The sequence below is a fragment of the Drosophila biarmipes genome, chromosome 3R, assembly GCF_025231255.1.
Source record: "Drosophila biarmipes strain raj3 chromosome 3R, RU_DBia_V1.1, whole genome shotgun sequence".
Lineage (NCBI taxonomy): Eukaryota > Metazoa > Arthropoda > Insecta > Diptera > Drosophilidae > Drosophila > Drosophila biarmipes.
In genome coordinates, this window is record NC_066616.1 from 18,065,374 (window position 1) to 18,081,304 (window position 15,931).

At 46.1% G+C, this 15,931-nt stretch overlaps 3 protein-coding genes across 3 annotated transcripts; 2 read left to right on the top strand and 1 right to left on the bottom strand.

Moving 5' to 3' along the window:
• The first annotated feature begins 9 nt into the window (after window positions 1-9).
• On the top strand, window positions 10-2,650 carry LOC108023834 (protein asunder). Its single transcript, XM_017093482.2, has 3 exons — window positions 10-1,651; window positions 1,715-2,020; window positions 2,076-2,650. Exons 1-3 carry the CDS (start codon window positions 78-80, stop codon window positions 2,266-2,268), a joined length of 2,073 nt encoding a protein of 690 aa, XP_016948971.1. The 5' UTR covers window positions 10-77; the 3' UTR covers window positions 2,269-2,650.
• A 23-nt stretch (window positions 2,651-2,673) lies between these two features.
• On the top strand, window positions 2,674-4,195 carry LOC108023893 (uncharacterized). Its single transcript, XM_017093582.3, has 2 exons — window positions 2,674-2,848; window positions 2,912-4,195. Exons 1-2 carry the CDS (start codon window positions 2,782-2,784, stop codon window positions 4,072-4,074), a joined length of 1,230 nt encoding a protein of 409 aa, XP_016949071.1. The 5' UTR covers window positions 2,674-2,781; the 3' UTR covers window positions 4,075-4,195.
• On the bottom strand, window positions 4,194-8,287 carry LOC108023824 (nucleolar protein 6). Its single transcript, XM_017093474.3, has 6 exons — window positions 8,112-8,287; window positions 6,656-8,055; window positions 6,490-6,600; window positions 5,195-6,435; window positions 4,733-5,136; window positions 4,194-4,671 (listed from the first exon to the last, which is right to left on the bottom strand). Exons 1-6 carry the CDS (start codon window positions 8,142-8,144, stop codon window positions 4,264-4,266), a joined length of 3,597 nt encoding a protein of 1,198 aa, XP_016948963.1. The 5' UTR covers window positions 8,145-8,287; the 3' UTR covers window positions 4,194-4,263.
• Window positions 8,288-15,931: the final 7,644 nt, after the last annotated feature.

Here is a 15,931-nt window from a genome sequence, read left to right on the forward strand (position 1 = left end):
GAACAAGGACTGTAAACAATTAAGATTTGGCATTTGTTTTACTTTCCTGCGAGTTTAGCTGCCCCGGCGAGCCCACCATGTTCGAGCGCAACCAGAAGACTATCTTTGTGCTGGACCACACGCGGTACTTCAGCATCGCCAGCGAGGAGTACATCTCGATGGACTTCCTCAAGGGAAAGCCCTCGGCAGACGCCGGAGGACCAGGAGCCGCGGGAAATGCGTCTGGAGGAGGTGGTGGTTCCCAGTTCAGCAAGAGCCTGTGGACGTGCGCCTGCGAGTCCTCCATCGAATACTGTCGCGTGGTCTGGGATCTCTTTCCGGGCAAGAAGCACGTGCGCTTTATAGTTTCCGACACGGCGGCGCATATTGTGAACACCTGGAGTCCCAGTACTCAGAACATGTCGCACGTGATGAACGCCATGGTGATGGTGGGCGTGCCGTCGCGCAACGTTCCCACATCCTCGGACTACTCGGTCATCCATGGCCTCCGAGCCGCCATCGAGGCGCTCGCCGAACCCACGGATGAACAGTTGGCGGCAATGGCCGATTTTGGCGCCGAGGAGCTGCCACGTATTCCCAACAAAGGACGCGTCATCTGCATCACCTCGGCGCGGGACAACACCAGCATGAAGAGCCTGGAGGACATCTTCAACACGGTCCTCGTGCAGCAGAACGCCCTGGCTGCTCCGCCCGCCAAGAAGGGTCTGCCCATCGACCACTGCCACTTGGTCATCCTCAACATTGTGCCGCTAGGTGTCGAATCTTTGGTGACCAATCGCAGCCTGCTCAAGATCTCACCGCTGCTAGACGTCGAGATCCACACGGTCAGTGCGCCGGACATATCGTACAAGCTGACGCACCTCATCCTGAACCACTACGATCTGGCCAGCACCACGGTGACCAACATTCCCATGAAGGAGGAGCAGAATGCCAATTCCAGCGCCAACTACGATGTGGAAATCCTACACAGCCGGCGGGCACATTCGATCACCTGTGGCCCGGATTTCAGTCTGCCCACGAGCATCAAGCAGGGCGCCACCTACGAGACTGTGACCCTCAAGTGGTGCACTCCGCGCGGCTGTGGATCAGCGGATCTGCAGCCCTGCCTGGGCCAATTCCTCGTTACGCCCGTGGACGTTACCTCGCGGCCCAGCTCCTGCCTGATCAATTTCCTGCTGAACGGACGCTCAGTGCTGCTGGAAATGCCCCGCAAGACCGGCTCTAAGGCCACCAGCCACATGCTGTCTGCCCGCGGTGGCGAGATATTTGTCCACTCCCTGTGCATAACGCGCTCCTGCATGGACGAGGCGCCGGCGATTGCCGATGGTCCCGGAGGACGGGTCACCGATTATCGCACCGCTGAACTGGGCCAGCTCATTAAGATGTCGCGCATGGTGCCGCTAAAGGCAAAGGATCCCTCTGCACCCACTTTAGCGCGACGGCTGCCACGGTACTTCCCCCTGACCACCAGCTCCTCGATACTGTTCCACCTGCAGCGACAAATCAGTTGGCTACCGCATTTCTTGCACCTGCTGGTCAAGGAGGACATGGACAAACAGGAGGAGGTGCGCTGCCAGCAGCACATTCATGAGCTCTACAAGAGCGCCTCGCGCGGCGATGTGCTGCCCTTCACCCACACCAACGGAGCAAGGTAGGAAGCTATACGTGGGGATCTGCCAAAGTTAACTTATCTATTTTGTATATTTTCGGTTAGGCTAAAGATATCCAAGGCCAAGGATCAGTACCGCTTGCTGTACAGGGAGCTGGAGCAACTTATTCAGCTGAATGCCACCACGGTGCACCACAAGAATCTGTTGGAAAGCCTGCAGAGTTTACGTGCCGCCTATGGCGATGCGCCGCTCAAGTCGGAACCAGGCACCAGCCTCCTGCGCTCCTACACGGAATCTCCCCTCTCTCCAGAGCGCCTGGAGCCCCTCAGCAGCGGAAGTGGCAGTGGCAGCAACAACTCCAATAGCCTGCTCAAGGCCAGCAAACGTCGCATGTCCGCTTGTGGGCAAAGGTAAGACGGGTATCCATTAATTCGGTACATCTACTTATCGTTTCATTGTCGCTAGATCCCTGCTCGACATCATCTCCTCGGCGGAACGTAGTCAATCCAACAAACGATTGGACTTCTCCGGCCGCCTTTGCACGCCGCTGGGTCAAGTGGCTAAATTATATCCGGACTTTGGAAACAAGGAGAAGGACTCCCTAACGACGGGAGCTAACATTGCGCCCAATGTTAAAGAGGAATCCATTCGCAGTTAAAAGGCTCTAAAAGGACTTCCAGTTAGGTCAAAAGTTATATTTATAGAAAGAAACTTTCTGTAATATTTACCTTAAAGACAACGTCGCTTTAGTTTTATAGGAAATAATTTCAGTGTTGCAATCAAGTATTTTTCTGTGAGTTTAGGCTCTTGAATGTTCCCTTGATTTAATACCATTTTTTGGCTGCGAAAAACTGAACTGTATTGAAAAGTGTGTAATACTATTATTCCCTTATGTTAACTGCCTCAAAATGAATTAGTTTACGATTCAAACTGTATGTTTCACTTAAGCAATTATTAACAGACGGGCGAGATCAGTTTTTGTAAACCTGTTTTTTAACTTTTGCACCGGTTACCATTAATAAACATATTTAAATTCAAAATAGGTCTTATAACTTTTCCTATCAATGCTTCTTTTATATTTGTGTTGTGTAAAAAAATTTTATTGTTTAATGTGTAATTTTCCCAGAAAAATTTAGAAAATATTTCCTAAATTATTTGTTTACATAAGACGATGGCCAACAATTCCAATGTAAGGAAGGTGATGCAAGTGTCCGAGGAGGCGGCACCCGCTGTGCATAGTGAGTGTCAATATCTTGGTATAATAGATACAAGACTGATTTAATAATTTGTTCCCCATTTAGTTCCCGTAATGGTGGGCAATGAGATCTTCGTGCTCACCCAACAGGATGTACGTCGCGTGGAGGACATCCGCATGCTTACCTACAGTCGGCTGGGATCCAACGGACAGCTCTGTCCCCTGGACTCGACTCCTCCAGCGCCCGTGGCTTTCTCACTGCCCACCCCGACGAATCTCTGTACTCTGGAGGATCTTATTGCACAAACCACGCGGAAGAAAGTGAACTTTCAGATGGACGTCAACCATGATGCGGGTGCAAGGAACTCTTTGAACACAGCCAATTCTCCTTGCCCCTTCCTGCAGCCCGTGTCTTCCCAAACAAGGACAGTTGCCAGCGTGTCCACTCAATTGGGTTGGTCCAAGAACAAGGCAGGATTGGACCCCGTTTTTCCACTTTGCTACAGTGCGGCCACCTCGACAAGTGGCCTGATGACGAACACCGGCTGCCAGCACTGTCCCAGGACCCAGACGCACCACTCGAGCTGCCAAACACAGAACTATACTAGTGCAACTCCTGCTGTAAAAGAAGAGACGCCTCCGAATGCGAGTTGCCAAACTCAAACAACTCCCAATGTGCAGAAGAAACCACCTCAGGACTCGGCTTGCCCAACTCAGAACTATCGTAGTTCGAATCCCATAGTGAAGAAGGAGACGCCGCAGAACGCGGCTTGCCAGACCCAGAGATCTTCCAGTCCAAATCCCGTTCTGAAAAAGGAGGCACAGAACTCGGCTTGCCAGACGCAGGCGAAGACTTTCTCCACAGGCTGCAATACCTCATTCAGTCACTTGAGTATGAAGTCCTCCGCCGAGTCATATACTTCGGATGAATGCCCATATACGACGTCGGAGGAGAGCCAGCAACACTGTGGGCACTGCAAGTCCCAACAGACCTGCGTGGAACATGATATGATGGCGCAAGTACGACCTCAGGAGCAGCCTCGCACATCGCGACAAATTCACTTTGATTTCGGTCCACAAGATCGAAATAGCCACTGCTTTGAAAGGAATTCGAGTACTCTGCCATTGGACAGGCTTGCGGATTGTTATAGGTCAACTCCACTGAGTAGAACTCTCTATCCACGAACCCTCAGCAAATCTCCAGTTTCTACAGCAGTAAGGCAACCAACAGGGCACATCGAGCGCAATTCGGACTTCGATGAACTATGAATGGAATGCAGGTACAAGAATCCACATCAGAGACCTTGTACTTTTCCTAAACACTTTTACATTTCTACTTTCTTAATATGATATTTTCGGAGCTCATAAAACATATATTCCTCAACATCTATGTTTAAAAGTCTATTAAATTTTATAATGTGGAAACTTACACAGCTAGGCAATAGGCTATGGCTATAACTAATTCAAGGCCTTCAGAGCCGAGCTTTTTATGAGGCGTTTCTTTTTGGGTGGTGCCTCCTTCTTAGTATCCTTCTGAACCTTTTGCTTTTTCGGTTTCGGGCTCGACTCCTCCTTTTGCTGACTGGCATTGAAGTACCTCTTAGGCTTTTGATGCTCATGCTGCTCCCGCTTCAGCTCCTCTGGTGTGGCAAAGCGCAGGTAGAAGTCCTTTAGTATAAGCTTGAAGTCCTCGATCAAGGTTTCTTTGTGCACTTGAACATTTCCATTACCACAAGGAGCGCAGGCTTGGGCTTCGGTGACCTGGAAGGGCTTCGGTGCAAACACAGAGGGTGGGCGCCACACAATGGCCAATTCCTTGCCGCCATGGGGATTATAAAAGAAGGCAGCGAAGTTGGAATAGGCAGACTAAACCGTAAGATAAAAGCAAATTAGAGTTTCCAAACACAGGAAATCTGTCATATCTTACCCTCAAATCTCTCACAATCCTGGCAAGATAATCTGCACCGGCTGGGGGCAAGTGATAGTTGGGCTGGCTGAAGGACACAAAGGGAGATCCCAGTTCGTAGCTCAACGTATTGGGCACCAGCTCCGGCTTGAGTTGTATAACCAAATCGTATCCTTCGTTGGAAGCGCGAAACAGTTGCGCTGGTCGCACAAACCTCAAGTCCTTCGACATTATGCTGGTTTCGATAATCTCGAGGGAATGGCGGGCCAGTCGCGTCACATGTCCCAGCACCAGAGGGCTAGGGGATTCATCCGAGGTCCACAGACGTCCGGCGTGCTGCATGTCGTAGCAAGTGGCCACAGCCAAAGGAGGATAACTCTGGCGGTCGCTGCGAAAGCTGTGCTCCAGATCGGCAATTTGTTGTTCTAAAAAATGATTTATTGTTAATTAATTACATCTTTAAATGGATAACTAAGGACTTACCCTTCCAGCTATTGTTAAAGTTGAGCAGGAAGAGGTCGCAATTAAAATCGCTGTGGGCCAGCAGCTGCAGGAAGCGAATGAATCCGGTCTGGGGCGCTTCTATGGCCTGTGGCGCACATCGTTGCTGGAAGAGATGTGCCACCAGTAGCTCAGTGGCCATCTCAGGCCACAGTCCTTCGTCCAGCAGCTGGGTGGCCAGCCAACGCTTGGCCACTAGCACAGTGGGTCCAAAAGCCGAATGCGATTGGTGGAGGGAATGCAGAGCGCCGCTCACCTTGGGCAGGATGTAATGTTGGCGCTCTAGGAGACGACTATCTGGATTGTCTTCGTATGTGGTGATGCCACGCTCATTTACCACCTTCTTGAGCAAGGCCAGCTCCTTGGTGTGGGCCAGCTGTATCAGGAAACAGTATCCCTGCTTGAGCACCAAAAGACCATCAACGCAGAGCAACCATTTAAGGTGGCACTGCGCCTCCAACTTCTCGCCAATCTCGATGAGGAAGGCTAACTTAATAGCTCGCAGTGCCTCCAGTTCGTTTGGCCACTTGCCGCTCTGGCCCAGTTGTATTACCACTCGCTGAACGTGGCTGGCAAGGATGAACTTTTCTGCCATTCGCGCCTGCGGCAGCACTGGCTGCGGTTCGCAGTAACGGAAAACGGGGGAGGTGCCCGATATGGAGACGATATCTAGCGGCAGGTCATTCAGGCCGTGTAGCTGCCTTGCCAGTTCATCATAACAGCGAATGACGTGCGGACTGAGTGCCTCCGCATCGGTGTCTTGATCCAATGGAATCTTGGTCTTCAGCTTATTCACCTTGAACCATGGAGTCAGGCTGTAGACCTGGTCCAATTCTGCGGCGATATATTGCACATCCTTGCTCTCCAGTTGTAGGTGATGCTCCAGCAGATGCAGGACTATCTGGCGTACAATTAGCCGTTTCTTGGCGGGCGCATCCTGGGCAGTGCCCCAAACTACAGCCTCCGTGATGCTGCCATCCTGAAACCGCCGAAGGTTTGACTTTTCTCCCCAGAACCGTCGAAATTCTGCAGCTCCCTCCGGATCCTCATTGGCGGCTGGTCCCTTGTTTAACACCTCGTAGGCGTGCTCTGGCTGGAGTACCAGGCCCAGTTGAATGTGCTTTCCTATCACAGGAGCCTTGCTTTCCACAGGCCAGGCGGTACACGGCGTTTCCAAGGGCAGAATAGAATGGACACGTTCAGCAAGTCCCTTTTGGAGGAGCCTGCAAAAAAAGTTTGTTAAATTTAAGCTTAGAGGAGTCCTTTTGTCCACTTACTCTGTTAATAGTTGAAGCAGCTGCGGGTAGCCGTACTTGGCATAATCATACTTGGATCGCGGCTTCGAATGCAGCATAAGCATTTGATTTATACACGAATAATTGGTAATCCTTTGGAATAAAAGAGTTTATCTCTGAGGTGATTATAAACGTTCTCTGCACTTACTTCAGGATGTTGTCCACCCTACTATAAAGTGGACACTTCTGCATGAAGATCAGTGGAAAACTGTTCAGCTTCATGTCATTCAATAGCTCCACCGCCAGTTTGGCCTCCTCTCGCACCCTCTGGTAGAGATAAAGTGGAACATTGGCGCACAAATTTAGCTGGCCAGTGAAATCCATGAAACAAACGTCATAATGGGCGGCCAACTTGCTCAGCTCCTCTGTCTGAATGGCAGCAGGAGACAGGCTGATGCCTTTGGTCCAGTCCGTGTTGGCCAGCTGGTTCCACACGGTGCGCGCCACCTGGTAACTGCTGCTCGACTGGTGCAGGATTCGCTGCGAGTTCAGGTAGACAATAAAGGCGGCCAGGATGTGGGCGCCAAAGCCACTGAATCCTATATCCAGTCCTCGTTGACGGAGCCACACTTTAAGAAGCAGCAGACCGTCCTGGAAGTTGCGCTTCCCCTTGAACGCCTTTTCAAGATAAGCCTGATTCTCGGACAACGTTAGATCAAACAGTACATTGGCGTTGTAGTGCTGGGTGGAGGGCAGCGGCTCCTCCTCGTCCCACTCGTCACCGAAGAACGAGGGGCGAATATTGTTGTTCCAGGGCACGAACCTGCCCGGCTTGAAGCTGCTCAGCGGGGCAGTGATGAACAGGCGCACCTGCAAGTGCTTGGTGACCTGCTTGGCCGCTGGAGTCAGCTCCAGCACAGGTTTCAGTGGATTGTTGGCGTAGTAGTTGAAGCTAAACTGATCCTGGGCGTAAATTGGTGACTCCTTCATCCTCTCCGTCACATAGGTGAGGTATAGAGCTCTCTTTTGGTCATAGCGAAGGTTCAGGTAATCGTCTTTATGCAGGGATTCCTTGGGCATCTCAAGAGCCACGTCCACCACGATTTTGGGGCCGAGCAGTGTGCCCGTGGAGGCGGCTCCAATCAGGTAAGGTTCCCTGGTGGGTTTTGAGAAAACGAAGTTGGTTGGCTTAGAGGCCAGATTTAGAGGCACCTCTAGATGGGTTCGCTCCAGCAAACCATCCTTTAGCTGGCGTGTGAAGGCGGTGAAAGATTCCAGCCAGTTGTCAATGAAATCTGTGTACTTGGGCTTCAACTGGAGCTCCTCCAGCATCTCCTTGACCTGCAGCCTGAAGAGATTGGAGTGGAATAGGTTCTGTGTGTCGCGCAGCTCCTTCATCTCCTCCAGCGTGGGCGGCTTAACATTCTCATCCTTCTGCTTGAACTTGTTCTTCTTTGGTTTGGTAGCAGGCGCCTGCTCCTTCTTGGCGGGAGTGGGTTTGGGCTCATCGAAGCCATCATCGCTACTGGTAGTGGGCCGCTCCTGGTCGCTGTGATCCTCAGCAGGTACATCTTCGGCATTCTTCGAAGGTTTTTTCGGTGCCCGCACCTAAATCAAGCGAATGTTAGGCCGAAAAAAAATACTTCAAGTCTAGATGCACTTACAAACTGCCCTGGCTTTCTCTTATTTTTTAACATATCGTATTAATTGAACAAATCCTATTTAAATAATAATTTATTTATCTTTTGGAGAGAGAGCGACACTCGCACGTGTTGCAATTGCGGTATTTCAGTATGCGGTATTTTATCCGCACTTTGAATATGGCCACCCTAGGCCAAGGCCGTTGCGTTTTTTAGGTCTAAATCAGTCGCGAAAACAAACTGTAAAAATCGAACGTAATTGCAATTAAAAGTTTGAAAAAGTTGCTTACACTAACACAGATTATAGGAAACTATTTTGCAAAATAGAGAGTTGTGGAGTTCCATGTTGATTTCAGCAGTGCCAAGTGTAAGTGAGTGCAGGCTGGTTATGGAAGATTTCAGTCCACTTTAAGCAACACATTAAGCAGTTAAAGTTTTGCTTTGTAAATTAATCAAAGTACAAGTGAAAAGCTGTAACAACAAGTTAATAAAATAGGTTTATACAGTTTTCAAGTGTAGATAAACAAAGTTGCCGGCTAATTGGCTACGCCAGACAACGGTATTTTATACGGTATTTTTATTTCATAATTAAGTTGTAATTCTGAAATGAAGAAGTTATGAAATAAGCTATACATTTGCAAAATTTATTTGATAAAATCAAAGAAAATTAACTTTAGAAAGCTAATTTAATTACCTAATTTGTGTCTGATCGGTAATCAGTATTAAATCCGCCTGCGGTATTTCTTCAGTTTGCCGCTAGGGTCATACCCCGTCTCAGTCCATGTTCGAGTGTGTGTGTGTGTGCAGGCAAGGGAAAAAATCGCACCATTTTTCTCGTGCTCTCTTGCGTGCGCTTTTTGGTCTTTCGAGGACAATTTCGTTGGAAATCAAACAAACAAGAGCCCAGCTAAATATGTAAAAAGTAGTGCACTAAGTAGTTACGAGATAGCGACGAGCGCACAGCTGCAAATCGAGTTGCAAATTGTAATATTCGGTCCGAACGTGTGTAACTGTGTCTGTGCGTGCGTGCGTGTGTGCGAGTGTATGGGTGAAAAAATGAGGCGTAGTGAAAATGCGTGCAAAACTGTATAAAAGGTAAATCGGCAGTAACGAATTGGCTAATTAATTAAGCCCACAAGTTGATCGGTTGCGTACGAATCGAAGCAAAGCAAACAAAATGATGCGTTGGCAGAAAGGCGGCCCATTGAAAAAATATGGCCAAAAGTCGAGTAGTTACACCCTCTCTCCCTCTTACCCCCACTGTCGCCCATTCTCTCCCTCTCTCTCGCTCTCTCTGTCACTCTTTTTGGCCATCGCCGCTTTGGCTCTTTTTTGCATCGAATAACAAAACGTGAAAATTTATAAAAATAAACGAAATCACGTACGGAAATATTTACTTCGACCTTGCGGCCCCCGAGATTCTCCAACATTTTACATGGCGCGGGGGAAAGGCCAGCTAATTGGCCTAATTCTGTGACATATCCGGATTTTCATTGAGTAGCCTCGAGAAAAGAGTAATGTAACTTTCCTTTGAGGGCATAAAGTGTTAAAAATTTTAAGTTGGAGGTCAATAACAACACTCCAAAATTAAATGAAAATCAATGAGAAAAAGCAAATTTAGTTAGCGCTCTCAGCCTAGTGTGACCAGCCCGTGTGCGGGGGCAGACGAAACATACCAAAAAAATACCAGTCTATTGAATATCTCTTGTTTTTACAGTCAGAAAAATTTGATGAAATGTGATGATCAATTTGAATAATTTAGGTCAGATACAAATCAGAATTTTCAAAATTCTCTTTGTCGAGCAGGAAGAAACCCAGCATAGGAAACGGAACCCCAGCTTTTTGTTGATAACCCTTATATTTCCTTTTTGTTTATCTTGCCTTTAATGATCTTATCTTCTTTTTTTCAGATTGCTATGATTTCCGGGCGCTGAAGCCATGTGCTATGAGTGTTTAAGCGTGCAACTGACCGGTTAAATTGTCCATAACTGAAATTTAACTACACCTTCAAGCAGCAGCAGAAGCACTTTTGCCTAAAATGTCAGCCGCCTCTGGGAGGAACAAAAACATAGCAACAAACTGAATGAATTCAATTCGGAGTTTCAGATTTGTTGTCACACACATTGTTGGATAAAATGTGCAAAAGTGTGTTTGTCAAATTGTTTAGCCAAAATTATTTGTTTACCTAGTTATTCAGCGTAGCTCGAGACTGTATTCCCCCACTCCCAACAACCACAACACACACACCTGGCTTATTTGCACCGGAATCTGAAGAACTGAAACCGAAATTAAAGCCCAAGTTCGATCAACGGATTAGCAACATAGGAATCAAATAGTTCTACGATAAATAGCCCGCCTTTTGACATATGTACACATAAATACACAACAGCCCATACACAAACACAAGGTATAAAATTATAAACAAAAGGAGATATAGCAACAGAGCTGAAAATTCAAGGAGATGCTGCTCAAATTTCATGCTTAATGTCAAACAACAACGACGACCCCACGGCAACAGCAACAACAACAGCACTTGGAGAAGGCAAAGGAACAACAGGAATAACCGTAAGCTAGCGAAGAGAGAGTGGAGAGCCGAGACGAGACGAGGCGAGCTCATTGCACACACCTGTCGTCGTCGCCCAGTGGGAGAACGAGCGAAGGAGAGCGGCGGATCTCCCGTGTGTGTGGTATTCGCATGCGCGAAATGCGCGGACGCTAAGTGAGTGTGAGTGAGTGCGCGTGTGCCAGTGCACGTACGTGCGTGCGTGTGAGTGTGGGCGGTGAGAGGATAATTCGCTCAATTCGCACGCATCCCACAGATCTTGCAGATCCCTCAGATCCTCCAGTTTGCTTATCAAACCGAGCCCGCACTTCGGGTCAAACCAATCGCCCAACAGCTAGAACAACAACGGGAACTACACCTACAACACCATCAGCAGCAGCGGCAGCCGATCAAAATTCATTATCAAAATTCACGGAAAGGCGATCGACTTCTTGAGTCAAAATTCAAGCGAGATTAGCTAGGCGAAATGCAGCGACGCGAACGGCAAGCAAGGTGAGTTAAGATTGTCGAATATTCAACCGATTTCCATTTCATTTTTATACAAATTTTGATTACTGTCACTTGTAGCTTGTAAAGAAAAGTTGTAGATCGTAAAGAAAAAGATAAAAAGGATTAAAATTATTTAATGAAAAATATTTCGACCTATACTCAAGACAGTTGTATATGAAAAACCAATTCTTATTTGTTTTTACAAGTGGTAGTAACAACTAAGATAGCACACGGCGAATGCCTAACGCAATGAAACCCATTCTTAGCAGTCAATTCCTCACAGAACACCAAGAAAAGCTAAACTTGCCTGGTGGTTTCGGTTCCTGATTATGAATATGAGGCCTTGCTCCCCCTTATACCAATATCGTAGCTCGAACTCGGAGTCTCAGCCCCATGCGATCCCCAAATTGTGCGTAGAAATGATCGGTATTGAGACTATTCTTACAGTTTTGCATTGGTAAAGGTTAGGAAAAAAACACTCTTAGGCAACGGAAGTGTTGTGTTTTCCCCACTAATTTCCCTTATGTGGTATTTCGGTTATTCTTCGATAGCGATAAGATTGTGATTATGACGGAGTGTGAATGTTTGTAGATTTTATAACTCAGAAGTGTAGATTTTCTGGGAACAATTAATTTTGTTGGTTTTGACTAACACCTGCCTAACACGAATTCTTCAGGCTACTTAGAACCATAGACAAAGTGGTGCACTAAACTTTTAGTTTCAGAAAACGTAATACATAAAAGTCTAACGTCATGATCAACAAACAAAGTAGATTTTTATTAATCTCCCAGCGAACACTGTACATTGCCAAAAGTTCAACCATACGTTGTGTTTTACGTTTCTGTTGTTGCTGCTTTTTTTCTGCCAAAAGGTTGTATTTTTAGCAAGAGATGTTTCTATTTAAACTTGTGTGTTTGATTTTATTTTATTTTCGCAAGTGTTTCTGCTGCTTTTGGTTTGTGGCGTCTGCTTCTTCTCGCCTCTGGCACGCCAGCCAAATTAGAAGGGGGTGAATGAAATGGGTTTCCAATCCAATCCAATACATAATGCCCACATATGCGGATGCATAATAGATGCCCTCGGTGTTTGTGTGAGGAAGCGTCAAGCGAAGTGCACACAACTCACGCACATTATAAATATTTTATAGGCATTTTAGTTGATCGGCCTCCTTGTGTCAGGGCGACGGAAGGCACCTTTTTCGCCTTGAATGTGGGTCCAAGTTGTCGTTGCTGATGACTCTTTACCTCGTGCTCGCTTTTATTGACGTTTCTAGGTTCTTGTTGGTCCCGGGTCTTCCTGCGACTTTGTGTCTCTGTACTTTTGTGTCTTATAGTTCCTTATACATACGTACGCACATTTGTTTGCTATCGGGTTTTCCCAATGTTTGCTGTCTACATTTTCGGGTCTTCCAGCTATATTTGCTCACACAAAGCACTTGTTTGCCCGTCGCTCATCACGATTCATACGAGACAGGCGAGTTTTGGGCGCAGTTTATCGGGGATTCATTACATGACCTCGGGGAATTCAATGCAGGAATAAGATATCATAAGATGGGGAGTCTTTAAAGGAGAAATAGAGCAGTAAGAGACCTCTTAAGGCGGGAGGGGAGTTGCAAATGTTTGCTGACCCGCTTCCATTGAAGTAGGTTAGGTAATAACCGGTGATGATTGAACCTCCTTTTCACCATGTTTTTCCAACAAAAAGCAAGAAAAAGCAAAACAGAAATCATGTTACAACATTTATTTTACACGCCACTGGCGGTATATATAGAGAAAGAAAACGGAAAGCAGCTAACCAACCTAAACTAACGTAATTTTGTTGCTAGCCAACCAGCAAACTTACTCATACCCATCTGAGTATTCACATTTCCACACATTTTAGATGGAGACAGCGAATGTAGCGTAAAACAAACTTTTTGTATTACTTTTTATTATTTAATAGCCGAGCTGCCATGGAAAGAGGGGTGATGGAGTGGCGGGGCCAGGGGGATAACCTAAATTCTCGGTTAGAAACGAGAACAACAAGCAGCATAACGTAGGCCGCCCTGCCAGAGTTGCCACCTGCCACCCATTGGGGAGGAACTACAGTCGAACTTCCTTTGGGAAAACTGGCATTGTTGAAGTACTATAAGATCTGTATTTCTCCATAGAAGTAATTTTAAATCAGAACACTTTGTAAGGGAATTTATGAATAAGTATATGTAAAAAAAATAATTATTGTATGTCGTAAAATGACCACATAATCATAGTTGCCAAACTATTTAATATATATAAGGATTTTTTTTCTTTTTCAATCTTCTCCTCGAGAAAACGATTTAGTAGTTTTAGTTAGGGAAGCACTACTTTATCGAATGCCTAGAGAGGGAAACGCAGAAAGAAAGCCCAGTTGCGTGCGGCAGAAAAGTAGCTCCAATAATAAAACAAGAAAAAGCGCCGATGAAAAGCGAACGAAAGCGAGAGGATAACGGAGGGCGATGGTCTGGGTGGGGTGACCAGGGGCAGCAGCTGTGGGGCCACATAAAGCAAGGACAAATTGCGGATTTAGCAGAAATAATGTGAATGTAAGAGCGAACACACGAAATAAAAAAGCAAAGCACAAGTGACCCATCAAACATCCGCGCGCACACCACGCACTGCTTACCGGTGACGTCATTAGGCCGTTGTCGACTGTCAATCGCTGGCTTTTCTTTTTCCCCATTTTTTGCTCTACAAGTGAGTGAATGGGTGAGCCTGCGTGGGGGTGTTTCGCTCTTTGTGAGCCACGGAAAAGACCCCGAACACATTGCCCACTATGATGGTCTAAAGACCCTTTGGGCATTACAAAATTAATTTATTCTTCAGGTCGTGTTATAGTACAAATTCAATTAGTGATGATGCATCATATGTTTTTTTTACATTACTTCAGCTCATATACTCTAAGCTCAAACTCATACTTCTAGGTAGCACTAAATTATCCTATAATCACTTAATCTTATCTTAAATGACTTAACTAATTCGTATTAAACATACTTATTTTCGACCAGCTCATTAAAGAATCAATATAATTGTCAGAGATTGATAAGAAATAGCTGATTTTAAAATGCTGTTCTTTCACGTTGCACTTTACGCGATTGGAGGAAAAAGTGGAAATGAAAATGCAGAGAAACAGCAGCGTCAGCAAGAGCAGGAAAACAAAAACCAATAGTGTGAAAATTTCATCTAATTAAATTAGATGCTCCAGTCCCATAAAGGAGGGGAGGGAATTGGAGAGGGGGAGTGCGCGTGGGTGAAAGTAAAAGCCTGTCAAACAAATCGATGGGATTTCACGTACAAACAGCTGACACAAAGCTTTGACGGAGCCTCTTTTTCTCGCCCCTTTTTATTTTTCACCGACATTTGCGGTTTTATCATTTTAAGCCTTCGGCAATGAATCATCAGGTAATTCTGTCAGATGGTCGGGAACCGGAATCCAGAAAGGGGTCCTTTGAAATTGGGGCAACCAGAAAAAACCCAAAACGGGGTCGAGTAAAGCTTAAACAAAGTAAAATATATTTGTACAATGTGGCTGAACTCAGCTTTATACTCATCTAATAAGAAGAGGGTTGTAAACGGCGTTTATTCCTTATTAAACCTTCGAATAAAATGTGTTTTAAGCACGTTTAAAGCAATCTGGGCTGCATCATTTCATTAAAAAGCCATACTACCCTTAAATTTCTTGTCAATTTTCTCACTTTTCAGCACTTGAAATTTCAAGAGCAGCGCCATGGGGAAAATGAAAAGGGACAAGTGCTGTTCAACTAACTCGGCTGGCCTAAGTTCGCCTTTATCTTTTATCTCCGTGCCCCTTGAATCCCTGCCCCAGCGCTCTATTTGCGTTAATTTTTCATCTTGTCTCTATCGCGGTGTCTGGAGTCGTGGAATTCCTTGAGTCGAGGGGCGGAAAAGCGGACAAGCAGATTAGACGAGGCTTTGGAGAGGAGCCTAACAAGTTGCTCAGGTCAAGTCTGGTTCTTGTTTGAGTTCCTTTTGTTTCCACCACACTCATTGCGTTCTGTTCTGCGATTTTGCCGGGTATTTCTCGAGTGTCAGGAGTATATGGCAGGGAAAGACTTTTTCACCCGGTACTCCTTTAGTGCGAAATGGTATATGGTTTTCTAGGTATACATTTTAACTAGCTGGGCAAAACCACCAATCCAAAAAAATAAAAAAAAATCCGAACATTTCACCTAAGATCTAGAAATCTGTGAAAAATAGGAAAAACATATTCTGCGGACAAAACTTTTAGTCATATTTTTTGTGTTTGCTGAAAAAAGGCTACTCTTAACTGTGTCCGCGAAAGATTTCAGTAATATTTCATGAACCCCCAGAGTCGGCTTTGAACTCTTTCCCTCCGTATCGCGCTGTCCTTCTCCTTCGCCCCAAGATTGTCTGTCGTGTATTTCTGCCGGTTCTGGTGTTCGCCTCTTGTGTTTTCACCCATTATTGTTTTTAATTTTCGAAAACAAATAACTGTCGCTGGAACAGCAAACATAAATTACATTTTAATTAATTAATTGCCAGGCCACCAAAGAAAAGAAAGACCAAAAGCAACAGTGAAACCCACATATATGTGCACCGCCTGTGGATCTACAGTCATCTCTCCCCGGCAATTGAGGTCAAATGCGTAGTCGCATATCAACTGCAGCAACCTCCGAGTGAGCTGCAGAATCGGAGAGAGGGAGCTCAATAACCCCAGAAACTCCAAGTTTGTTGCTCGAGTTTTGTATCTGCTCTTCCTTACTTGGATAATTACACCACCAGCAGGGCCTATAGAT

What these genes read in the sequence shown, in the direction of transcription:
- LOC108023834 (XM_017093482.2), top strand. Translation starts at nt 78, where the DNA reads ATGTTCGAGCGCAACCAGAAGACTATCTTTGTGCTGGACCACACGCGG. An exon ending in ACCCACACCAACGGAGCAAG is followed by an intron (nt 1,652 to 1,714) that starts GTAGGAAGCTAT and finishes ATTTTCGGTTAG; the next exon opens with GCTAAAGATATCCAAGGCCA. An exon ending in ATGTCCGCTTGTGGGCAAAG is followed by an intron (nt 2,021 to 2,075) that starts GTAAGACGGGTA and finishes CATTGTCGCTAG; the next exon opens with ATCCCTGCTCGACATCATCT.
- LOC108023893 (XM_017093582.3), top strand. Translation starts at nt 2,782, where the DNA reads ATGGCCAACAATTCCAATGTAAGGAAGGTGATGCAAGTGTCCGAGGAG. An exon ending in GGCGGCACCCGCTGTGCATA is followed by an intron (nt 2,849 to 2,911) that starts GTGAGTGTCAAT and finishes TTCCCCATTTAG; the next exon opens with TTCCCGTAATGGTGGGCAAT.
- LOC108023824 (XM_017093474.3), bottom strand. Translation starts at nt 8,144, where the DNA reads ATGTTAAAAAATAAGAGAAAGCCAGGGCAGTTT. An exon ending in AGAGAAAGCCAGGGCAGTTT is followed by an intron (nt 8,056 to 8,111) that starts GTAAGTGCATCT and finishes CGCTTGATTTAG; the next exon opens with GTGCGGGCACCGAAAAAACC. An exon ending in GGATTGTGAGAGATTTGAGG is followed by an intron (nt 4,672 to 4,732) that starts GTAAGATATGAC and finishes CTTACGGTTTAG; the next exon opens with TCTGCCTATTCCAACTTCGC.